General features: G+C 34.9%; 1 protein-coding gene across 3 annotated transcripts; it reads right to left on the bottom strand.

Annotated features, from left to right (window-relative positions):
* Positions 1-274: 274 nt before the first annotated feature.
* Positions 275-26,842, bottom strand: LOC143244541 (uncharacterized). 3 transcript variants are annotated; one of them, XM_076489419.1, is made up of 4 exons: positions 26,322-26,842; positions 14,486-14,590; positions 11,817-12,148; positions 275-4,451 (listed from the first exon to the last, which is right to left on the bottom strand). In XM_076489419.1, the coding sequence occupies exons 1-3, from the start codon at positions 26,403-26,405 to the stop codon at positions 12,119-12,121; spliced, it is 219 nt and encodes a 72-aa protein (XP_076345534.1). In that variant the 5' UTR covers positions 26,406-26,842; the 3' UTR covers positions 275-4,451; positions 11,817-12,118. The 3 variants fall into 3 exon arrangements, with proteins under 3 accessions (XP_076345534.1, XP_076345535.1, XP_076345536.1); XM_076489420.1 differs by having other exon boundaries at positions 275-4,441; XM_076489421.1 differs by lacking the exons at positions 275-4,451; positions 11,817-12,148 and adding an exon at positions 13,740-14,218.

The following is a 26,842-nucleotide window of genomic DNA, read 5'->3' as shown; positions in this document are numbered from 1 at the left end:
AAAATACAATCATCGTAAGAGGAATTGCTAATGATATGATTTGTGTTTGTTTACTTTTTCCAACTATAATTGAACAGGTATGAATAACTTAATTCGAGAAACACATTGTGCAGAAAAGCCAAATCTTAAATGAATAACCTTTGGAACATGACATCACATTGATGAGTGAAAGATCTTGTACAATTATTAATTTTAAAGCCTAGCCTTAAGCACTTCTTAATTGAGGTACACAAAATGTAATGTATTTGCAGCAAGTTCACAAAAGTGAGACATTTCCTGGGACAAACAATATATTGGACTCTCAAGCTAGTGGGCAAAGATTTTTACAAACAAATATAAAAGTAACAGAGTTCCTGGTGTCTACCAGATTCAGCCACATCACATTAAAATATAAATACACCATGACAACTGACACTTCAAATTAAAACAGGAAAAGTAATAATCACATCCTGATTAATATGTAAAACTAAAGAGACATAATATTCAAAAACTTGTTTCTTCTGGAGGTAAGTAGCTTGCTTTGCAGGATGAAGTCTAAACACCATTACAGTACAAAAAAAAATTATATATCTAAAATGTGTTACAACACTTTACCAACAAGGTTTCTAAATACAATAACCAAAAGAAACCAGTTTTTAAAACTATTCCTTGAAGTTGCTATTATGTCTTGAGTAAATAAAGGGTTTAACATGGTAATCTCATTAATTACAGGTAAAAGTTTTTTTCTGTCTAAATTACATAGAATTACAAGAAATACTTATATGAATTAAAGTAAAATTTCTCTAGAATTTGCATTCAACATGTTCAGTCCAATTGACTACAATGACTTATCAGGTTTCTAAAATCATGATTTTAGATGCTGAAGAAAAAATGCAATTTTTTTTAGTGTTATAATGCAATTTTATTGCAAGATATTAAAAGAAAATTTGGTACTCCCATTTTGAGAAAAAAATATCGTTCAATAAACCTAATAAGAAACATAATTATACAATTTTGAAATATTGTAACACAGATTTATTTTTAACAAAAATACCGAACATTTTTAATAGTTTGTGAAGATGGAGTTCATGCTTTTTGGTGTGAGTAACTTTAGACTTTGTTAAGGTGAAAATTAACAAGTGTTTATAAACAGTATTATTATTAAAACAATGTTGCATTGTGGAACTTTAAAAAAACAACAACAACACTGAAGCATAACTGGTACGTTTTAATTACCAAGCTGTATACGTGTGCAGAATTCTAGTGTTTTTGATCATGCATACATTCCTTCCTATGCTCAAAGGAACTGAAAAAAAAAAAGGATTTTATGCATGTAGATTTTGTTCTAGTGTCATGATAAAAAAAACCATGAAGTTTTTCTATTTATAATATGCCATTGCAGATTTTCACAGCATTAAAGCTAACATCTTTCAGGCTTGAAGGTTAAGACAGCATTTCTGAAAATTTTCAATATCAAGAACTAGTTTGTATCCTTAAACTATAACAGACCATTAAAATGCAACTACAACTAAAAACTGGTATAATTTACATATAAATATTCTATGAATTTTTGGTTGATCATTTTTGTGAATTCTTGCAAACCAGCAAGATAGTTGTGCAGGAGCAAATATTGCAACAAGATAATCAGGTGTGTATTTTTTTTCACTTGTGTAGCACTATTAAATAGTTATCTTTTTACCATTGATTTGAGGAAAAATTAATAAAACTTCTGTTTTCAATTAAGATACATGTAAAACAGCATGACAACCAATTCCTTAGTGAAGGCCACGTGCACGATTTAACAAAACCAAAGGTAAATAGACCTGTTATTCAGAAAAAGATATATGTATATAAAATCTTAATAATAATCTAAATCCTGGCATTCACAAAAACAGTTAGTTAATCTGGATGAGCTCTAAAGTAATCAGAATATTTAAACAACTTATATCAGTTATACAACATCAGAAATACAGCCACTGAATAAATTTTAATTCATCTCTTAATTATTAGAAGAACCACTCAACTTAGAATGGCTTTAAAGTACTAGTTCAAAATGTATTCAGTGTACCATTCTTCCCCTGTGTGTGATGAAGAATTTGACTACTTGTAAAAGAAGGTTTAGAAAAACTGTATCTATATAATAAAAAGGCTATTAATCAACATAATGCCAAATTGAAAAATGTCAACAATTACAAATCTTGCAAATCACAAGACCTTGTATGCTGCACTAAACATTCTGTATACATGTCAAACCAAACAGTTCTCCTTTAACATCTTGGTGTGTGTTTAATGTGAACATCTTACTACTACAGTAAAATTTAATGTTGTATCAATAAGCCACAATATACATAATGTGGTTTATATGTTTGTATCAATACCTTGTTTTGTTTGGAAGTATTTTTAAATGACAAATTTAAAATTACAACAAATGGTTGTTTTGTGCAATTAGAATTAAAAAGTAAACGTATCTGCAAGGGAAAGGTTACTTTAAAAAATTTCACTCATTTATAAACATTCTCAACTATTTAACACTCATACGAAAAGACGTTTCTAGTCCTGATTTCTCCAAGCCTGTTCCCCTGGCTGTGGTTTCGCTAGATAGTAGATTGGGACAGTGGGAATCTCGTTAATCCATTCATTAATGGATTTAAATGGCAATTTCATTTAAATACAAAATTATTAGCCTAATATTAATAACCTTTCAAGTTGCTCTGGGGCCTATTAGGCCCCACTTTTCGTAGGAGTGTTAAACAATGAACATGAAAATCAACAGTAGATGTTGAGGTATATGTTTTTATTTGATTATGTAACCAAAATTTCCCAACTTAGAAATAGATTTTTTTTTCTCTCTCTCTCTCTCTCTATATATATAAAGTTTTACACAAATATCACACACACACACACACAAACTGTCAAATTTTAGACTAATTTTTTCATTACACTTTGTCCTACCACAGTTGCATACAATTTTCAGCAACGAGGATAACATTTCATTGAAATCATTTGAGTTCTGGTACATTGTTGAACACTATATTACTAAAGAAAGAATTGTTCTTTCTACAGTATGTTTTTATATGACTTCCATTTTGTTTATTTCATTTTTCTTAAAAAATTTAGTTTCCTCTTATTGTTAATCAAATTTTCTTTTACTTTGCTCAAAACGTTTTAACTGACAAGTACTATTACTTTCTATTATTAGGAATATTTATTTTAAAAAATCTGAATTGCAAGTTAGTACAATAATCAAATTTATGACTTTAAAAAGTACACCCTATCAAAGAGTTGTTTTGGTTTTTCTGACCTAACAAAGCATTAAAAAAATGCATAAAACCCAATGTGTAAAATACTTTATAATTGTTGGTCATAATAGTTTACCATAATTTCTTGGATATGTCAATAACACCCAGCAGTTACATTATCAATTTGATTTTGTAACTGGACTGACTAAAAAAAACTGATCCAGTTGTTTATAGTCATTAAGATCATATAAACAAAGTTGGAGTCTGCTAGACAACTTGTGTAATACACTCATTACTATAGAAACCTGACTTAGAGTGAACTAAGCCCAATTTGAAACTTCAGCAGAGGTAAGATATTAATAAATCACATGAGAAAAAACCCAATTCATTATAACAAATACCATTTAATACCACAAGCTTGCTGAAGGCAAAGACAGTAATCATTCTTACAAAAAAAAAAAAAAGTAAATTTCATAACTTCAGTTTTATTGCATTACTACTGTGTAGAAATATTTAAAATAATTTTAAGACAGTTACACAGGCTTTATAGCCAAAGGTTATCTCACTGAAAAACAGATATTTAAAACAAAAAATTAAATTTTAGCAAAACAAAAAAACTATTGACAGTTGGGAATTTAACATTTCAAAATACAGTTTTAAAGAAGACATTTACGTACATGAATCAAACCAACTAAACAGATATTTCAAAAATCAAATGTAGCCTAATAACATGAAGGCACTTTCACATAAAATTTGAAAAGTAATATAAATGAATTAAATACTTTGACCATTTTAGTTGTTCTCATCTGTTTAACATGATAATTAAAGAATTTATACCACATACATGTAGAAGTGAAATATAAATGGGGCAATTTTGCTCTACAATTTAATACAAAATACACAAGTCATTCTCTTGTCAGATAACTCTCTGACAGTGCTCTAAAAATTTTAGGAAATATTTAAGACAACTATAACACATGAGAAAGAACTTACTCGGAGGAGCAATTGAAGCTCGCTTTCCTGTTGTTAGCCATAAGATCAGGTTGAACTTGTAAATAAATCTAAGAGAATGAAAGTGATTCCAAGTATGCATTTGATAATTAGATTACAGTGTAATTTTTAATGGATTTAGACACACTCAATTACTACTCAAGACATTTCCTGTTCTGTGACACCTTGTTCCTCTTCTCCTCCTTTTGACTGTTGTTCACTTTCTCCTTCACCTACAATGAACTGTACCCAGTGAATTTAGGGGAAAAAAAGTTACCAAAATTTCATATTGACAGTATCGATGATACATTGATTTATGAGTAAAACATTCAGTTATTTGTTAAGAGTTACTAATATTTAGTGATTACATATAATTTTACATCCATAAAAAGATGTTTTGTACATCAGTGTATAACTTGTCCACAGTAAGTCTGACATGGGAATTGTAGTTCATCTGCAATACTTTAACGTACTTCATTTGTCTGTTTACAGATGATGTTTCAGTTTTCCAGTAAAACAAAAAAGCACATTAGCTCTACCCAAATTCCCAAACATCTGTTATAATGTCTTGTAGCACTTAGACAACTGTCTTTCAAAGTTTGATTTGCATTTTCAAGGTAATTTGTGGTATGTGTTTATACATGTGTAATAGTGTTCAGTGTTCATCTTACTTTTAAAATGTGATCAGTTAAAAAATCAATGTAGCCTTTCTCAGAAATGAACTTGATCAATGAGTCACACATGTAAAATAGTATTAACTGATTAAGGTTAATGATGTATCATCTTTCTAATTAAAAATGATTCATAGTTTATTCTTAATGACAAGGGAAAAGTATATACAAATAATAGTGTTAAAAAATGAACGAAAATATAAAATATAAACAAATCTCTCCGCTCTCAAACAAAAAAAGCACTTTGCTTTTATAAGCCATAAAAAAAATGGGGATGGCATCTCTGACAGTAAACTCTTCTTTTAAAGCAATCAACTTAAAGTTTGTAATAAAATTAAAATTAAAAGTGAAATCCAATTTCATCTCAATGAATAATAAAGTTACTTCAGCTAAACATCTGTTAAGGATAAACTAACTGGATTGATCAACAATGAATTGACTATAGCCTTCTTTTCAGATTCGATCTAGTTATGTTAGTTACTAGAGCTCAGTTACTATGTGACATTGTTATTTTAATTACTTTAGAGAACAAAATTATGAAAATCAGTTGAAGATACCAAGCTTAAAGCTTAGAAAAGGAAAGTTAAGAATATTTTTCAATCATAAATAAACAAGTTATTTACTAGTTGAATTAAAAGTGTCATGTTGAGTCTCCTTGAATCCAATAATATTAAGATTATAATTTTAAGGGCTTGGACTGACTAATGAAAAAAAGATAAATTAAAAGAAAATTTTTGTTTATAATATAATATCTTATTGCACAGTATTGCTCAACCAATGAGTGGGTGGGTTTGGTATTTTATGGTGCAAAGCAATTAGGCTATCTGTGCCAAACATCCGATAAAAAGTTAAAATTAAAGTAAAAGTATTAAAATTTGTAAAAAGGAATCAAGATAAAAGAAAACTAAGATGAATTTTTGAATTAAAACTTAAATTGTAAAATGAAATCCATTTTTTATATCTAGTGTACAACAGTAAGAGAGAAATTACAGTAATACTAGTTTTAAAGGATGTTCCGTAGCATAGTGGAATGGTCATAACTCGCCAGGATGACTAACAAGTAAGTACAAAAATTAGCGTTAGTCACCTAAGTTGACCTTTCCAGTCCTTTAGAATTATGTGATGTTATGGCCTTTTTCAGAAAGTAAAGTAACAGAAGTTTTTAAAGACTTTCTGTGGTATAATTTTAATTATAATAACTTGCCAGGATGACTAACAGGTAAGTTCAAACATCAGTGTTAGTCACCTGAAGTTGATCTTTCCAGTCCTGGTTTTGAATTATTTGATGTTATAGCCATTTCATATTGAACTAGTTGTACTTCAAAAAAGGAATCATAAAAATGTATAATGTAAATAGTGTTAAAAAGGTCAATGGCCTTTAAAAAAACTAAAAACATTTGTAAGGTGGACAGCGTCACCATGGCTGATGACACAGTCCAACGTTGTGGATAAACCTTGGGACAAAACATGTCTAAAATGGTGCCATTGTTATGACTCTCAATGACAGCAAGACAGTAAAATGTGGCTTATTGTGACCTGAGTATCACACAGGCAACATACTGGTGCATCAGCTCCAGATTAAAGAAAATGATGAGTTAAGAAAATTTAACCAATTCATAGTCTAGTTAGGACAACTTCCTCTTTCTGATCTTTACAGAAACAAGATTGCCAAAGTCCAATAGAGGGTTTTATCTGGAAAAGCTTGTTATCACATTGTTCACTCCAAGTCGACTAGCAACTGGCACACAGCCAGTACTTGAAAATAGGACCATAGTTCATGTATAGAACAGACACAGCAGTGATAGTGCCAGAGCAGACAGACTTAGCTGTGGTGTCAGCAAGTTCATTCCCATGAATACCAACTTCGTCTGGTATCTGGAATAACTTGATAGAAGTAGAAGTTAAAGAAAAATGGGCCAGTCACTTTTGAATATCAGCAAGAATTGGGCGAGAACTGACATGAAGTGATTCCAGGGCCAACAGAGAGCTAAGTGAATCGGTATAAATAGTACAGTTTGTGTACTGTATAGCTTCTATGTGATCCAGGGCAAGAGAAATTGCATACACTTCAGCAGTGAACACAGAAACTGTAGAGGGGATTCTGTGTGCAACAACCGAATCACGGCAAACAGTGGCAGAGCCCACAGAGTTATCTGATTTCAAACCATCTGTATAAATGGGAATGGAAAGATGGTTTGAAAGATGTTCAGCAAATAGAAGGCAATACTTCCAATCAGGAGTATCTGCTTTCTTCAGAAGGTCACATTTGGGGACAGTAATTAGCCATGGTGGGATGAGCTGATCTGTGGATACTGCTATGTCATCCAAAGATAGACCCAATTCATTCAACTGCACCTGGAGACGAAGGCTAAAAGGAACAGTGGCAGATCATCTGTTCTGAAAAAGTATGGCCCACCAAGGAAGGAGAAAACAACCCCATGTGGGATGCTATGGTAAAGATTGAAGTTTTGAAGCATACATTAAAGACAGTTATAAGTGATGAAGGTGTAGAGGGAGTCCATGGGATTCCGTATACAAACTCTGCACTGGTGAAGTGCAGTAGGCTCCTGTGCAGGGCCGAAGTCCCTGATGGTGAACAGGGTCCAATATTTTCAAGGCTGAAGTCCTGGCAAAGCCATAGACCAGAGACCCATTCAAAACTTGATCAAATAAGGGCACAATAAATTTTTAGCATGAAACATCACTCCCCCTTTATGAGGTGGAAGAGAGGACATGGAGGATGTTCAGTGCCCTTATAAACTTGACATGTAGCTGCTTGATATGTGGAATAAAGGTCATTTAAGGGTCAAGTATAAGCCCCAAGAACTTTGCCCTACCAATACAGAGTTCAGGATCAGGGTGAATACCCCATTGATGGCAAAAGTGCATGCAAACAGTTTTGGAGAGAGAAAGACAAACCATTTGCTGTGGTCAACATCAGAAATGATTGAGGACAGTCTGTAGCTGCCACTCAATTGTCAACAAAGAGACCGTTTGCAATTGTAGTAGGTAGTTGTCCACTGATGCCATTAATCTTTATAATGACAAATGAGACACTAAAGACACAGCCTTGAGGGACTCCAAGTTCCTGTGGGAAAGAATGGGAAAGTGTTGAACCCACACAGACCTAGAATCACTGATTCATTAAAAACAAACAAAAACGGTAATTTGTCTTGCAACCCATACGAGTGGAGATGTCGCAAGATACCATACCTCCACTTTGTATCATAAGTTTTTTTCAAGGTAAAAATACAGGAACAATATGTTGTTGTTTCAGAAAGGTTTCCCTGATTGATGTTTCTTGTTGAATCAAGTGGTCCATGGTGGAGCGCTGTTGTCAGAACCCACTCAGAGTGGGTGAGAGAAGGAGGTTTGATTCAAGGAAACAAACAAGACAAGCAATAACCATCCTCTTAAGATCTTACAGAGACAGCTCATCAAAGCAATGGAATTGCCATTCAAAGGATTCTTTGGATCCTTCCCAGGTTTAGGAAAAGGGAATACAACAAGCATTGGGAAAAACATTCTCCTGCCAGATCTGGTTAAAAACAATCAGAAGAATAGCAAGAGAGGCAGGAGAGAGATGGTACACCATCTCATAATATCATCAGGTCCGACTGATGTACTGCCAGACTAATGAAGAGCAAGTTTAAGTTCCACCAGCATAGTGGGCGATTAGTCATAGAGACGATCAGCCTGAAAGGAAAGAGGCAATCATTTTGCTCATTTTGATGGCTAAGAAGATGGGTGATGAAGCAAAAGTGCCAGATGCATGAGAAAAGCTTTCTCTGAGAGTATTGGTGATGCTCTGGGTATCAGCAACTTTCTGGCCATCAGAGAACAAGATTGAAAAGAGAGCAGAAGTATACTGGCCACTGACCTTTCACATTTTGTCCAATATGACTTTGGAACTGGTGGTAGAAGAAATGCTAGAGGTGTGTTTAATTCAAGATTTCTTCTGTCTCTAATGTCTGTCTGACCTGCTGAGCATATGCGTGGGCCTGCTGAAATTGAATCTGGTTTAAAAGTGTGGGATATCTACGAAAGGTATCCTAAGCCCATTTTTGAGCTTTCCTTGTCATGTAGCAAGCAGGATTCTACCAAGGATGAGAATACTGTGGGAAATATGTCAAGGTTTTAGGAATACAGCGAGTAGCTGTCTGGACAATACAGTCAGTTACTGCTGCCACACAGTCATGTATCCATGGCTTACACACAATGGCAATGCCACCCAACCATGCACTCATCCATCACATGACCTGTCATTTCTATACAAAGAAAGTTGCCAAAGGGTGACTGTATCAGCAGGTTTCAGAAATGTTTCCTGTAAGGAAAGGCACATGAGATTGTAAGAATGAATGAAATTCTTAATGCCATCTAAATTTGATTGAAAACCTCAACAGTTCCATTGGATCAGAGTGGCCATTGTTATTTATGTGGAGGAGAATGTGGCAGGGAGATCTTCTGTTTGGGACCACATTTTTTTTTCTTTATCAGATGAAGATCTATCAAACTCCATGGGTCCTGCCTGAGGGCATGAATGAATGGTTGATTTACTTTTTGGGGCTGCAGAAGAGGATAGACCCAAGGAAACATTTGAACCTGAAGGAAGTGAAACTGGGCAGTAACTGGAAGGAGTGGTAGGGACAGAGATGAAAGTAGACATAGATGCATCAACTTTTTTAATTTTGGAGGACACAAGATTCTTAAGACGGTTTATAAATGACTTTATTGCAGGCACAGAAAGATTTGTCTGCACTCCAACTGTGGCAATGGAATGGAGTGCAGTAGCTTATGCCCAAGATAGAGTTGGGGACAATAATTTCGGAGCCTCTGCGTAGGTGATATTATTAACAATGTTTAAGCATTGCACCTCATTCTCTTCTACCCATTTAAGGCAAGAAAGAGAGTAAGAAGGAAGTGGGCCACTACAGTTAACACAGTGTGTTTCCAAGCTGCACAATGAGCACATATCAAAGAACCATGACATGATGTTTTTAAGTGACCAAACCACTGACACTGGAATCATCTGAGAGGGTTAGGAATGTAAGGCCGTACCTTGCAGTTCAGATAACCTGCTTTGACTGTGGCAGGAGGATGAGGTAATGTAAACATTAATATCGAAACACTGGTAAGGTCCATAATTCCGTCTTTATGAGTGAAGATTCGGCATACCATAGCAATGCCTTGGCTGGAGAAACCAGCAAGGATTTCCAACTTGGGAATGTTCTTTTAATCCTTCTCAACTATAACTCCTCTGGAAGAATTCAAAATTGCATGGGGAGTAACCTCAATGGGTATATATCCCCAATGGCTTTTGATTTCATGTGGATTTTTGTATGCTGTGGTGAAAATGTCTCCAGAGCATAACTTCTTTACTGACTTTGTGGAACCAGAAAATCCCTTCTGAACAAAAAATGGAGACATCTGCCCCAAAGATTTCTCAGATAAAGAATGGAGAATCAGAAATTGAAGTGTAGAATCTGGCTGTCATATTAATTGTACAACAAAGTCATCCATGCATGGTCATTTTCTAATGATCTGTTTTTTTTTTTGTTAAAAAGAGGGGTATAAATAATAAAGAAAATACATTTCAGTGCCCACTGACCCCACCCACCATGGAACCCTATGAGGGGATGAACTACAGTGCTAAACAAGGACACTACAGCAATGCCAGGGTTTCATGAGGACTATACCTAAACACCAGCATCAGATACAATGTCCACAACACCTGTAAAGAACATCCAACACTGGTACTTGGTTGACCCTAGCCCAAATGAACCTGCTCATTGACCCTAGGGAGGTAACCCAAAGGATGCCCATCTACAGGAATTCAAGGCCAAAGTGGTATGTTAGGGTTGGACACCTCAACAACCAGGATCCTCTCCTAGTCACCATGCATGGGGTGGATGTTTAGATCACAGAGGAAGTAAACTGGAAGAGCAGAATCTACCCTGGGAGGTCCCCTCACCATATACAGGAATCCACATCGAAGGGTTTGACCAATGAAAGGAGAATTTAATACACCTACTTTTAAATGGATCTGTAACAACTACACATTAATCAAAGAAGTGCAAGCAAAATGCATTTCAAAATCCTGAGAAATAACAATATACTTCAACATATGACACAAAAAATTGAGATTATATTACATGAGCTTATTAAAGAAAATTTGATAACTTACAAGTATTTAAAAAATTGTAAAACAAAACTGGCATAGCTCAATAACATCTTCAAACATCTTACAATAACGTTTACATAAAGTTATTACTTAAATCTAACTTTATTTTTAGTTTTATTACCACTACCAAGTTTTGTTTTGTTTAATAGTCTTAGCAAAGATGCCAACCATTACGATTTTGGTGTATACATTATGACTATATGCTCATACAGACAAATATTACGACTTGTTGCAACTTCCAAATTATTATATATTATACAGGCCTATACAATAAAGTGATAAATTGTTCCCCCAGGGCTTAAAAGGGGTGAAAAGAAAATTTCTAGTGAGATACAAATAAATTTTGATAATATATAAAAAAACACAGTCCAAATGGCTACTTGCGATAATCGTGTTTGTGTTTAAAATAATAAAATATTTGTATCTCCGAAGTCTACCAATTGTTAAAGTGCGGTGCTTCTCCATACTGGGTATGTGGAGGAATCCGTAGTTACGTCATCAGTGCTTGTCAGCCAATCAATGCTTGCATAGATGGGTATTTCTCGTTTTCTAAGCGGTATAGAAACACCAATGTGATCGTTCACAATCACGATCTGTCTACAATCATTACGCTCAGTCATTTGAAATAGTTGCCATCTCTGTCTTAGTCAATCTGTACATAAGTAAAAAAGAATTCTCTAATTATACACACAAGGAATTGACACCCAACAGCAAAATATTGTATAGTTAAATTATCATGAACATTAACAGTCTTACCATCATGTTGTATATCTAATATCCACAGGGTCAAATTATCATGCAATAGCTGCATAATTAAAGTAGAATCTTTGTAACTCTCTTCACTGAGAGTGTCTAGCTCTGCTATGGCATCATCAAATGCAGCTTAAGCTAGTCGACATGCTCTGTCTGGAGAGATAATGATTTCATAATAAAACACAGAAAAGTTGAGGGCTAGACCCATTCAAATTGGATGAGTTGGGGACAAATCAGTCACTGGCAGACTTGTAAGCTACTAAACTATTTTCAGGTGCTTCTTTTTTTCATTTCCCACTGCAAATTCAGCATGGTAACGTTGATAAACTCCTTTCCTGTAAAAAGAAGAAAGAGTTCTTACCATAACAGATGTAAAGTATACAATAATTATTTTGAAAAGCAAACTATACCAAATTACATCATCCTGAAATTACCATATATTTTTACAAAAATATGACTTTAACAGCTCAAAATTGCTATCATGTAAGCCTGAGGAAAAAGAAGACATCTTTAAAATTTAGAAATAAACATTTTGTTGTGACAAAATTCTGTTAGAGGGCCACTATCACAGTTGTACACACAATAAGAAGAACAGAAAGGTAGTTATCTTGATTTAATAAAATTAGCAAGTATTTGGGAGTAAATAAGCAATACATCTTGTCAAGAAAAGTAGGCAAACAGAGTAACTGTAAAATGCATATGAGCAACAACAAGAGACACACAAGACAAATGTCCAACAAAATATGGCACAGAAAGCTACAAGTTTTATGCCTGAAGAAACTGATGTGGGTGATGGAAGCTCCAAGAAAACTTTTACTCAGCAGTCACCAAAGGAACAGCGTTAGCAAACACTACTTATGGATGTTATAAAAATCCAGGCAAATTAAAGCATATTAATGTTGTTAAAACGGGAGCTGGGAAAAGACATCCTCATATACTAGATGTATCAGTAAAACCCTGCAGAAAGGATTGGTGTGCTTTGGATATGACCACCTTATGATGGAGGTTTTTTTTTTTTAATAACGGTAACTATGCTGCAGGAATACTGTAAAAATGCACAGTTGTTAGATAAAGCATGACCAGATGTAGCAAGATGGACTACCACTTGTGAAAACCCTGAAATCATTTTAATATAACATACTCAACTTTTATTTTTAAAAAAATTGTAAACTTAGTTGACATTTATTGACATACTGTTTTTGAAAGTTTACTTTGCTAAATACACTTGTCAAAAGTTCCAGCTACAAACTGTAAATAAATACACAGCAAAAACTGAAAGATTTATCAGTGACCTTTTAATGTATATGCTGAAATGCTGTCAGGTCATGCTAGGTTAATGTTTTTAACCAAGATGAATTTATGTTTAATAAAATACTATATCATATGAATAAATAAGTTCTTTTACTTATCATATTGTTTGAAAATGATAAACCAGGACTTGCGTCATATTCAGTCACTGGGATATTATGTCATGATTATACACCATACTCTAAACCTAACTGTCTACCCTGATGTCTTTTCATAAAATAAAATTTACACAGTTTTGAAAGAAATAAAATTAAAATAATTTTCACAAAGAAGAAAATGTGTAAAGAAACTGCAAAAACAATTAAGAAATCTCTGGTTCGTTCCTAACTAATTTTCTCACAAAATTTTGTTCATCACTGCAGGGAATACCTATATCTACTCACTTTTCTACAAAACAATAAGTTACTTCTCAGATCATTTTATTCACTTTATATTGATGTACATAGTTTATAACCTGCTCTATCTATTGATATTTAAACTTCACCTGTAGCTGTTTTCAAAGCATAAATTAATCAGCAATTTTTCAGATTACATGTGTGATCATAATAGGGCATGAACAACACATCATATTAACAGAAAAAGAGAAAAACAACAAAAATTCACGTGAGGAATGAAACCTTGATGTTCTCAAGCGATGACAGTTTTTTTTATCAAGTATAAAATTTGAGCTTTGATATGGACAGAAAAATGATAAAAATTATTTGTGCTGTTTACAGCCAAGACTTATCACACCTGACGTAAAATGTTTTATATATATTGTATATTGTACAAATTAAATGTAATTAAAAAGACAAAATATTAATTGTAAAATGTTTTTAATCACATATATGTTGAAACAGTTATAACAACAATTTTTACCTAATTTTTGAAATTTGATATACAGGTGTGCACTTGAGTTCTGAAAAATGCTCACTCATTCAGAAAGCATTAAGCTAATGATGCAACATAATTCTATAACAAACCACCTCTTAAATAATCAATGTTGTGATTAAATACCCAATTTACAATCAGTTCTCATTTGTACTCTTCTACCTTTGATATCCGTGTAGAGATTCATCTGGTCAAAGAAGTAGTAATATTCAAGTAGTTTTTAAATTCTAAAAAATAAAAATATTAAAAAGCAAAGAAAAAATAAATATATAAAGACATGGAGACGTATATTAAATTCACTCTGTCAAAAGTTTATAAACATAATAACATGTCAAAAATTGCTGGCTTTGGAAAAAAAAAACATTTAGTAGATAATACAAATGGGAAGCTGAAAATTAAAAAAACACTCAATCTGGATATTTTGCATAGAAACAAATGGATAGAAATTAACAAGAATGTGAAGATTAAGTTACCAAATAAACATACTAACTCACATTTTGTAGTAAAACACTGGACTCTCCTGATATGGTTTTAGGAACTAGATGTTTGTCAAGGACATCCAAAATATCCTGACAAATATCACAAAGTTCATTCTCTACCTGAAAATACAAAAGCATAAGTAATATGTTGTTATTTTTCTTAGTGCTCAATTGTTTATCTTCTAATATCTAGTTATTCCAGTAAACATAATAATTGTTCTATGCTGAAAATATATTTCCAAAAAGCACGTTCTTCCTTTCACGTATGTTTTTTTTTTTTAATTGCTTCAAGTCTTGCTCTCCAACTTACCCATGATTATCATGGTTCCACTGCTTCTTGCATGCAAGTCTTGATGCAACAACATGCAGGAATGCAACCCAACCTCCTTGGAAAACAAGGGGAGACAAAACAAAGTGGAGAGTATGAAGGAATGCCAACACCTGAGACAGTGCAACAGGTGACCATATAAACCTTTTTTGAAAGACAGAATTCTCCTAATTTACACAAGTTAAAGGACAGCAAAGATGGGCAGTTATCCCCTTCTGCTTTACACATCTAAGTCCATAGGTTGGTATGGTCTGGAAGGGGCATATTTATGAAGCAAATATATCATGAGGGGGAGAAACCTACAAACAATCTAGTGGAGTATCCTATCTCAGCAATGCGCATTATATGCAATGGAAATATAGTATTTTATAATAGCAGCAAGGCCGTATAGTACAGATTTGTGATGCATTAAATATATCTAGAGAGGCAGCATTCACCACAAAGTATGATTATAACACAAAAAATGGGCATGCCCCTGAAAGAAAGTAAAATTTATACATGAAAAGACAACTTACCCAAATACAGCCTCACAGAAATTTGAAGGATGGCGAACATAAGATGGTACTGATACAAGGAGAGATGGAAAGTGTGTGATGAGACTGCTCAACATCCACTGATGGATAATACTGAAGTCCCATGATCAAACAGCCAAATGAGAAAATTCTTAATAACTGGAACAGTAAGTTGAGAGGGGGAAATCCCAATGTAACAACCAATACCTGAAGATGTTCTATTTAAGTTGATAAACTGTCATTGAAGAAGAGTGAATAAAATGATTTAAAAGGGAAGTGACCCACAAAGACAATCTGGAACTCCTTGCCAAGGACCTCATAAATGCTTGTCACAAAGGCAGATTTTAGGAAGGGCATGATGAAATACCAGTGACCAAGGCTAATGCAGAAGGGATGGAGTGGGAATAAGTGGCAACTGAGCAGCAGTATGGAGTTGAAGTAGTAAAGGATACCAGTAAGGAGCAATCAGAAGAACCTGACACGGAGTAGTATGCATGATCAAAATTACTCTGGAACAAAGACAGATGGGAGGATAAAGATAAAGGTATCATGGTTCAATCCTGCTAAATGCATATACAGCTAGGCTTGTGGGTGAGAAATCAGGGGCCGAAAAAGAAATAACTTGAGAAAGATGGTAAATGCACCTACATGAGCTGTATGTACCCTGTTGTGAGCAGAGCCACCAGAAAACTTGAGGGCTGAAGGACAATTCTGTGGGATAAATTGTGTCTATTCTGAAAAGACAATCTGTCATGAGCTTGAAAGCACCTGAAACATGACATATCCGATGTATTCCAAACATGTGGGTCCAAAAACAAAAGTTTAACCATAAAGCAAACACAAATGGGTGCCATTTTAATTGGTGACACAAGTTACTACTGTAGAATTGTTGGAACTGATTGTGGCAATTTGATTCCTGACTAAAAGAAGATACCAATCCAAAGCCTATCATACCAGCAAAAGTTTCAAGATATTGATATGTTAAGACCATTCATTTGAAAACCACAATCCAGAAGCCTCATGCCAATGAATGCACATATACCAGCCACATAGGAAAGGGTTGGTGAAAATATGAAAATCCAGGTGAGGAGGTGGAAGTGGTACACCCAACAATGTGTGAGTCTTGTTCAAGTTCAATGCAGATCCTCAATAATGGAAGGAGAAAGATAAATGGGAGAATCCTGAGATTGTTTCTGCACCAAAGAGAAATTGGAATGTGTAGATAAGTTTTTGATATATCTACCTTGGTTATCCACAATCCTGAAAAGAAAACTCACCTAGGGTGAGAAAAGACTCCACTGTAAAATGGGGAAGATCCAGATACTGATTGAGGCAGGAAAGACTGATCACAGGATGCTAGTTAATGGTTTTCTTGAGTACTATAAACAGTACTCGATGTTGGCCATTTTCTAATTTCAAATCAAACTAGGTGGACTGCAATTCTTAAAAGGGAATCACACTAAAAAAATGCTAATGTATCAATTAAAAAACATAAGTAGCATTAAAAAGATCAATGGCCTTTAAAAAAATAAAAACATTTCCAAGATGGACAGTGTCACCATCACCAATAGCACTGTCTAACATTATACATAAACCTTGGGACAGAACATGTTTAAAATGGCGCCGTCGTTGAGTCATAATTACGACAAGAAAGTAAAATGTGGCTTGTTGTGACCTGAGTGTTACACAAACTACACATTGGCGCATCAGTCCTAGATAAAAGAAAATAATGAGTTAAAAAACTGTGACCAATGCATTGTCTAGTTAGAACAATTTCCTCTTTCTGATCCTTACAGAAGCAAGATGGCCAAAGTCCAATATAGGGTTTTATTTGGGAAAGCTTGTTTTCACGTTGCTCACTCCAAGTCAACTGCCAGCTGGCATGGAGCCAAGCCTTGAATACAGGACCATAGTCCATGTATGGAACAAGAAAAGGGGTGATAGTGCTAGAGCAGATAGATTTAGCTGCAGTATCGGCAAGCTCGTTCGTGTGAATACCAACATAGCCCGGTATCCAGCAAAACTAGATAGATGTTAAAGAGAAGTGGGCCAGTCAGTTTTGAATATCAGTGAGAACAGGGTGTGAACTAACGTGAAGTAATTCAAGGGCCAGTAGAGAACTAAGCGAGTCAGTATAAATAGTGCAGTTTGAATACTGCTTAGCTTCTATGTCATCCAGGGCAAGAGAAATGGTGTACAGTTCAGCAGTGAACACAAAAGCTGTAGAGGAGATTCTGTACACAACCACTGAATCACAACAAACCATCTGTATAAATACAAATGGAAAGATGGTTCAAAAGATGTTCAGCAAATAACAGGCAGCATTTCCAAATCAAGAGTTCTGCATTTCTCAGATGACTTAAAGGTAGGTCACATTTGGGGACTGTAAGGAGCCATGGTGAAATGGGCTGACCAGTGGATACAGCAATGTTATCCAAGGACAAACCTAATTCATCTAACTGCATCTGGATACAAAGGCCAAAAGAAGCAATGGCAGATCATCTGTTTTAAAAAGTATGACCCACTGAGGAAGGAAATGACAACCCCAGGTTGGATGCTTTGGTAAGGAATGAAGATTTGAAGCATATAGTAAAGACATTTGCACATGGTGGAGGTGCAAAGAAGTTTCATGAGACTATGTATAAGCTCTGAACTGGGGAAGTGTGGAAAGCCCCAGTGCAGAGTCAAAGTCCTTGATGATGAATGGGGTCCAGCATCTTGAAGGCCAAAATCCTGGCAGAGCCATAAACCAGTGATCCATAATCGATCCACTCCCAAAGTGGTGGAAGAGAAGACATGGAGGATGTTCAGTGCTCTTGTACATTTGACACATAGCTGCTTGATGTGTGGTATAAAGTTAAAGCCATTTGATGTGGTCCACTTCAGTAAATGATTGAGGGCAGTCTGTAGCTGCTGCTCAACATACCTCATGTTCGACAACTATCAGGAGATGTGAAAGTCGTCAATATAGAGCCTGTTTGCAACAGTAAGAAGGAGTTGTTCAGTGGTGGCATTAATCTTTATACTAAAAAGTGTGACACTTAAAATACAGCCCTGAGGGACCCCAAGGTCCTGTAGAAAAGAATAGGAAAGTGTCAAACCCACACGAACTTGGAATCTCCTGTCCATTAAAAAAATTTTATGTACAAATGGACAAATGGCCACATAACCCATATATATGGAGATCTCGCAAAATGCCATACCTTCATGTTGTACCATAAGCCTTCTCAATTTCAAAGAATATTGGCACAAGATGTCATTTAAGAAAAGCTTCTCTGATTGACGTTTCAAGTGGAATCAGGTGGTCTACAGTGAAGAGCTGTCATCGGTACCCACACTGGGTGAGCAAGAGGAGGTTTTTTTTGATTTAAGGATCCAAAGAGATGAGCATTAACCATCCTCTTTAAGGTCTTACAGAGGCAGCTTGTTAAAGCAATTGGAAAATAGTTTGAAGGAATCTGGGGATCCTTCTCAGGCTTAGAGAAAGGTAAGACAATAGCCAGATCTGGTTAAAAAGATTCAGAAGAATAGCAAGAGAAGCTGGAGATAGATGGAGCAGCATCTCATAGTGTACATCATCAGGTCCAACCGATGTACTGCCAGACCAATGAAGAGCCAGTTTGAGTTCCACAAAAGTGCTAGATACCTGGGAAAAGCTTTCACCTTGAGTATCAGTGATGCTCCAGGTACGAGCTACTTCCTGGTCATCAGAAAGTAAGATCAAGAGGAGGGCAGAATTATATTGTTCACTGACCTTTTGAATCTTGTCCCACATGACTTTGGAACTGGTCGTAGAAAATATGCTGGTTGTGAACTTAAGATTCCTTCTGGCTTTGACGTCTTAACCACTGTGCACGTGCACAGGCCTGCTGGAAAGTGATGCAATGCGAGAGTGTGGGATATCTACAAAAACTATCCCAGGCCAGTTTCTGAGCCTTCCGTGCCATATGGCAGGCAGGATTCCACCACAGATGAGGATATCATGGAAAACATGTTGAGGTTTCAGGAATACACTGAGCAGTTGCTTGTATAATACAGTCAGTTACTACTGCCATTCAGTCATTTATTGGTGGCTTAGAGACAATGGCAAGATCAAGTTCTGTGAGAACACTGAAAAAAGCCCTGTTTGCTTGATCCAGCTTTCACTAGAGCATGCAGGTCTAGTGGCACTGACTACAGTCATTCTCTCTCAAAATTATAGGAAAATGATCACTGCCTTGTGTATTATTCATTGTCAACCCTCCAAGAAAAGTGGGAATAGTGAAGGGTAGCAAAATGAAAGATCTATAGCAGTAAAGTACTGACTAGATGCATAAAAATAAGTAGAAGAACCAGTATTGGAAAAAAAAAAGATTGTGATCATAGAGCATATGTTCTACAGAACAAACCTTCCTATCAATATCAGCACTTCCCCAGAGGGGATGATATCCATTCAAGTCCCCCCAGGATTAAAAAGGGAGATGGCAACTGTTCAATGACAGTGTCAAGGTCTGATTGATCATATGTCTCTCCAGGCATTAGGTAGAGAGAACAAACAGTGATGGAATGACCCAAGGAAACATGGATGGCTACAGCCTCCAAGGGTGTGTCAAGTGGCAAAGACAGGGTGTGCACATGCTAATCAACCAACAATGCCACCCCTCCATGCACTAGTCCATCACACAGCCTATCATTTCTGTACAAAGAAAACCACTGCAAAGTGACTGTATTGGCAGGTTTCAGAAATTTTTCTTGTAAGGAAAGACATACAGAATGGTAGGAAGCAATTAGTGTTTTGATGTCATCCAGATTAGAATTTAAACCTCAACAGTTCCATTGTATCAGAATGGCCATTTTTATTTATGTGTAGGTGAACTGGGTGGAGAACCCTTCTGTTTAAGACCACATCTTTTTTCTTTACTATCGACCTCCACGGATCCTGCTTTGGGTCGATTGGACAGGTCTTTGCTGTTGGAAGAGGATTCCAGCAACTGAGGACATGAACAAATGATCATTTTGCATCTTGGGGTGGGAGAAGAAGATGTATCTGAGGAAATGCCTGTACCCAGAACCAAAGAAAGTGGATTCTGGGATTTGCTGGAATGTATGTAAGGGACAGAGATGTGTGTTGAAGTTGATAATCAACTTATTTGACTGTGGAGGTCAAAAGACTTTTCATTTGGTTTGAGAACGATTCTTTTGGAGGCACAGAGATTCATCTGCACTGCCACTGTAGTAGTGGAACGAAGTGCAGCAACATACGTCTGAGAAAAAGTGATGGACAGCAGCTTACGAGCCTTAGGGTAAGTAATGTTATGAATCGTTTTCAAATGCTGCACATCTTTTCTTCCAACCACTTAGGGCAAGAACAAAAGTAAGATGGATGAGAGCCATTGCAAATAATGCAACGAGAGTTTGTTTCACATTCATAAGCATCTTGGTCCTTGCCACTGCAATGAGCACACGTCAAGGAACCATGACATGACGTCTTCAAGTGACCAAACTGCTGACACTGTAAACATCTGAGCAGGTTTGTAATGTATGGCCATACCCTGCAATTAAGATAACCTATCTTGATGGTGGCAGTTGGAGGTGGTGAAGTAAATGTCAGGTTCAGGACATTTGGCAGCATCATAATTCCATCTTTGCGAGTGGGGATACACCTCACTGATATTCTTCAAATCCCTCTCAAAAATAAATCCTTGTGATGAATTCCAAGTAGCATGAGGTATAACCTCAATAGTGATATTCCCAATTGCCTTTGAATGCAAGAGGAGTTGATTGTGTTGAGATGTGGATGTTTCCACCAATATGTCACCAGATCAAAGCTTCTTTACTCACTTTGGAGAGCCAGCAAGTCTCTTCTGAATAAAGGTTTGTCTGAAAGAGAATGTAGTATAAGAAAATGAGGTATAACAGGTGTTACAGATGTTGAAGATTGCTGCTTAGAATCTTTAAGACGTGGTCATTTACCTACAGACTATTTTAAGTTTTTGTTTGGGGGATCCACAAAAAAATGAATATTTCAATGCCCACTGACCCCCACCCACCATGGAGCCCGACAAGGGGATGCATTACAATGCCAAACAAGGATACTGCAGCAACACCAGGGTTTTATGAGCACTATACCAAAACACCAGCATCAGATACAATGCCCACAACACCTGTTGAGAATATCCAACACTGGTACTTGGTTGACTCTAGTCCAAATGGACCAGCTGATTGACCCAAGGGGGCCACCCATCTACAGGAATTTAAGGCCAAAGTGGTGTGTTGGGGTTGGACCCCTCAACCACCAGGATTTTCTCCTCCCCTTCACGGGTCACCACACATGGCAAACATGTGGGTAGATGTTTGAATTCCAGAGGAGGTAAACTGAAAGAACAAAACCTTCCCTGGGAGGTCCCCTTACCACATACAGAAACCTGCACAGAGGGACAGTCACTGGGAGGCAATAATAATTATAATTCATTTAAGTAATCTTCCTCACACCATTTGTTGTTCATCAAATTCATGATGGCAATGGTAACCACCACTGCTTTGTTGTATTCTAGTTGGTCTGATTTTCTGGTATAGGGCAAAAAGGCCTGCTCAACACAGGATATAATTGTTATTGTAGTTGACATATTCTTTTCTTTCACTCATATATTTCTAGAGTCAATCAGGTCTCTGGACTCATTTACTTAATATGTGACTCAGCATCACCAAAACATCCTTGTTTACAACAACTTTATTAATCATTAACATAGTGACTGTTTTCAGTAAACTGCAAAATATGCATGTACACATTTACTCAAAGTTAATTTAGTTTCTAGGATGGAGTCATGTTTGTCTGAAGCTCACATGCCATTGTTTCAACTGTTATTGTGCATCACTTATTTGAAATGCAGAATTATTCAAGTTTAAGAATCATTATATCATCCACAAAAGTTACAGTATAGATAAAAATAAAGCAACCAATTTACAAAACAGCTTATAGAAGCTATGCCATTAGTTATCCACAAATAGCCGTACACAGATAGATCTTATTTACCATTCAGAATTCAACAAATTTTTTCTTCAGCAGGTTTCAGTGCCAACAAGTATTTAACTGTCCTATAGTATATTGTAATATCATTTCATATTGAATAATGCTGTTCTTTCGTAAAGTAATTGCAATGTCATTATGGATTCAATAAAGCTATTCTGTAGTAGACTTCAATGACATTAAGTATTAAACACATTTATTTTACATTAGATTCCAACACCATTAAGTACTCAATAAAGCCATTCCACAGTAGAGTAGATTCTAATGCCATTCAGTACTCAAACAAAATTATTATGAAATAGATTCCAAGGTTATTAAATATTCAACAAAGCTACTCTGCAGTAAAGTAGATTTTCTAATGTCATTAAGTATTCAACAGTTATTTGGTAGTACAATATGATGTTAATTATTCAACAATGCTATAAAGTATTCAATAAAGCTATTTTAAAGAAGAACAACTCCAATGACATTAAATATTAAAACATTTATATATAAAAACAGCTGGTTTGGGTTGAGAAAATTTTTATGTGGATTTCAATGTCTATAAGTATTCAATAATGCCATCCTACAATTGATTTTAATGCCACTAAGTACTCTACAAACCTGTTCTACAGTAGATTATATTCAATTCAACAACAGAGTAGATCAAATTCTGATGCTATTGGTATTCAACAAATATATTCTACAGCAGAGTAGATTCCAATGCAATCTATTATACAGTAGAATAGATTTTAAAGCTACTATGTAGCTAACAAATATATTCTACAGTAGATTTTCCACTTTAAATGCAAAACAAAGATATTTCAAAATTGTCAATTTCCTTTATGGTTTTAAAAAGTCTCAATTTTGATTCCCTTTAACTCTTTTCTTTTTTCCTAAGAGAAAATTTCAAATTATAGCCTTTCCATCTGAGGTGTCATTTTTGAAGCCGTCCTCCGAATCTTTCCCAACAACCCAATATCCTATTTAAAGCAAGGAACAGAAGACTGAACACAGTACTCCATATATGGTCTAACCATTGACCTCTACAATAAAATTATAAACGAAAGATATTTCCGCAGATATAAACTAAAATTATATTTGACTTACCATTAGCAATAGTACATTGCTTGGATGAATTATGAGACTGATCAACCAGAACACCAAGATTTTTCTCTTCCATAATTAAAAGTCATTTGTATCAAATGATCAAAATCCTTTTTCACAGCATAATAATCATCGTCATAGCTGCCAGCACTCACAGCTTTAATATCACGAGAAAAATATAAATAATTTATTGATCATTCCTTTGTCTTTAGAAATTACAGAAATTTGTAAGAACAAATGTACTAATACTGAACCATGACAAAATCTACAGTGCAGCTTCTGTGAACTCCATTTATTACAACTCTACTTTCTTTCATCACATCAATTTTCTGTTCAATGAACAAAGCTACCTCCCACATTACAGAGATGTCATTTTTAACAAGCCTCTTATGTGGCACTTTATCAAATGCTTTCTAAAAATTCAGATACACAAAATCCACATCCTCTTCTGAATGAGAAGTAACCTTATTAAAAAAATGTCAGAAGATTATTAAGGCAAGATTTTCCTAGTGATGACTATTCAACAATATTTTAAACTTTGTTAAGTAACTTTTCTTTTATAAAACATTTCCCCACGATGAAATTAAGATCCAAGAAATTATCTTAATATTTTCACAATATATTTAAATACATAAGGATAATTCAAACAGAATTAGAATGATGTATAATCTCAATAAACAACCCAGAGAAGATGCAAGATTCCATGAAATTTTAGTCAACACACAAATGCTATTTTAATTAGCTTTCTTGACTAATAAAATTCAAGATAATACCTTCAAAAATGTCTGATAAGGAAACCTAAATTATCAGTGGATAGGTTTAATGATTTAGGTTTCACAATTTTTTAAATATATGCTAGCAAAATTTCTGAAAAATCACGATACAGAAGGTAGTCAGTATAACATAATCATCACCATCATTGGTCCTTTTCAGACATCAGCTGTAAAAGCTCTCCACTGTGTTCAATTCTTCTGATCATTTTTCAACCTTTATTCTACCAAGGTATTTATTTCTCATGACAGGTTATTTCACTGTTCTGTACTAAATATCTCTCTGTATTTCCTTTGAGCCTTCTTCAATGAGGCCTTCAGCCATTGCTTGTCTTGGCTGTTTATCCTACATTCTTAGAACATTCCCATAAGAACTCCCATTATACAATTTAATATTGTATTATGTTAACATGCAGCTGCACTACATTAAAACTCTCAAACCAACAAATAATGGGATTGATCATTACGTTGAAATGCTCTCATGGCTGAAAATGATCTGTAATTGAAATTCAAATGCCCTAACCAATTAGTCCTCCTACAAGTTCTTTAAAAAAGAACAAGTACTCATTCAACACCATTATAGTCCCATTGGGCTATAAATATTTAGAAATGATTGGTTTCTGTTGATTGACAAACAGTCTCTGACATAATTTTTTTTTATTGTCAATGAAAAAACAAATTATACAGCAAAGTCTCCCTTACCAAAATGGGGTGGATTCCTTGGTTAATTGTTCAGTTAAGAGTTTTGAATGTGATGTAAAAACAACAATTATCAAGAAAGTCTACCCTCCTTTTTTTTTAAGTGTATTAACAATATATGTAGTTACTAAAAGATAAAATATACAGCTATACTGTGACTGATTTTTTTTTAGGCAGTGTGGGTCGATTTATTTCACGTTTAGTTTAATTGTTTTTTATTTAAGAACAAAATTAAAGAGATAAAAATACATTGAAAAATTGAATCAAGTATTCAGAGATTTTCTTTAAAAATACTTTTGCATTTTGTTCGATGAACACCATTTAATATTTTTTTTATGAATTAATCATAACTGAGCCAATCTTTCCTGCTAATATATTCTATAAACCTACAGGTGTTACGTGATTAGAGGGTACAAGTTATGTTACACTACTGGTTTCTGGACTTACCATCAAAATGTTCGGCTAGTTTGTGTTCATATACATTTTCTTCTCTTTCAATCATTTTTTGTAACAAAATAATAAGAGTTTATTGTCACTTATAACTTAAAACGAAATATATTTTGCTGTACTGTTAAAACTTTAATAACGCTAGTTAACAATTACAAATATTTGCAACAAAAGGCAATCACTAAACTTAAATAAAACACAAACTTACCACCAGAATATAGTGTAATAACGTTTCTCAATGATCAATCACTATCCCAGTCCTTCACATGCCCCTTTCAGTGTATTCTCTTTCTCTAGGTGTTTGGGTATACAAATTTGTATACCCAGGAGGGTCAGGTCCACTTGACCTCTTCCTCCTTCCTTTACATTGTTTGAGTGGACTTACTAATATATTTAAAGTAAATACAGACGACCAGAGTGATGAGCATAACTCTGACTCAGGCCCTTTTCAGGGCAATGCCCATGTATATTGTTCTTTCATTTTTATTTTTTTTTAAAATAAGGCTAGAACGTGGGTTACCTGTTTTATTTTAGCACTAGTTTATATATATATTTAATTTTATTTATTTTTAACTTGATTTTAGCTTAAAGATCTAATGTACAAGTTTAACGGGAAGAGGTGTTTAGGTCTCTCTTCATCATATATGCAATATCTGTCTAGTTCGCATAACAGCTCATTGTTTCGCCAATTTTTATCAAAATATTTTATTGTACAATGTAGAAGTCTATCTGGTATTGTTTATGTATTTGAGTATTTGTGCATGAACTTTGAGGAAGCAGTTTTAGGTACTCTATATGCTGTTGTAAGTAATGTATTCTGTAATGTTTGGAGTTTGCAACTGTTTTTCAATTACGTTAACCCATGCAGAAGCTCCTAGTCTATTACTGGTCTAATATATGCCTGGTATATTTTAATGTTTTCAGGTGTTGGTCCATAATTTTTATCAGTTAGACTCCTAACATAGTTTATTCTTCGCCAAATTTTAGTTTTTATGTTACTTACATGTTTTATCCAGGTAAGTTTAGAATCATATGTTAGCCCTAAAAATTCTGCAGATGTAGCAGTCTGGAGAAACTCTCCGTTCATGTAAATATGGGGTTGTACTTTTTGATGTTTCGTTGATTTTGAAAATATCACTAATTGTGTCTTCGTTGTGTTTATTTTAATTCTATGTTCTTGGCAGTGTTCACTTAATCTGTTTGGTTGAGGTTGTAAGATAGTGACTGCTATTTCTGGTGTCGGGGCACTTTTTCAAATTGCTACATCATCAGCGGACTGTAACGTGTATCAATGATTTGGGACTTTAAGTGGCATATTACTCACATACATGATGAAGAGGATAGAACTAACCACCCCTCCTTGATGGACACCAGCTTCTAGAGTGAAGAACTCCGAGAAAGTTCCCTCTACGTTTATTCAACATTTCCTATTTTCCAAAAAGTTAGATAATCAGCGAATAATTCCACCCGGTAGTCCCATTTCGTACATACGGAACCGTAGACCATTGTGCCATACAGTGTCGA

The sequence above is a fragment of the Tachypleus tridentatus genome, chromosome 2 (assembly GCF_004210375.1).
Source record: "Tachypleus tridentatus isolate NWPU-2018 chromosome 2, ASM421037v1, whole genome shotgun sequence".
Classification (NCBI taxonomy): Eukaryota; Metazoa; Arthropoda; class Merostomata; order Xiphosura; family Limulidae; genus Tachypleus; species Tachypleus tridentatus.
Note: the sequence above shows the minus strand (reverse complement) of the source record. Positions and strands in the feature narration are given on the sequence as shown.

Excerpts from the sequence above, each read along its gene's own strand:
- LOC143244541 (XM_076489419.1), bottom strand. The coding sequence starts at position 26,405 with ATGAACGGAGAGTTTCTCCAGACTGCTACATCTGCAGAATTTTTAGGG. Across the intron at positions 14,591-26,321 it reads AACTTACCTGGATAAAACAT|GTAGAGAATGAACTTTGTGA; the intron begins GTAAGTAACATA and ends TTGTATTTTCAG. Across the intron at positions 12,149-14,485 it reads CCAGTGTTTTACTACAAAAT|GAAAGGAGTTTATCAACGTT; the intron begins GTGAGTTAGTAT and ends TTCTTTTTACAG.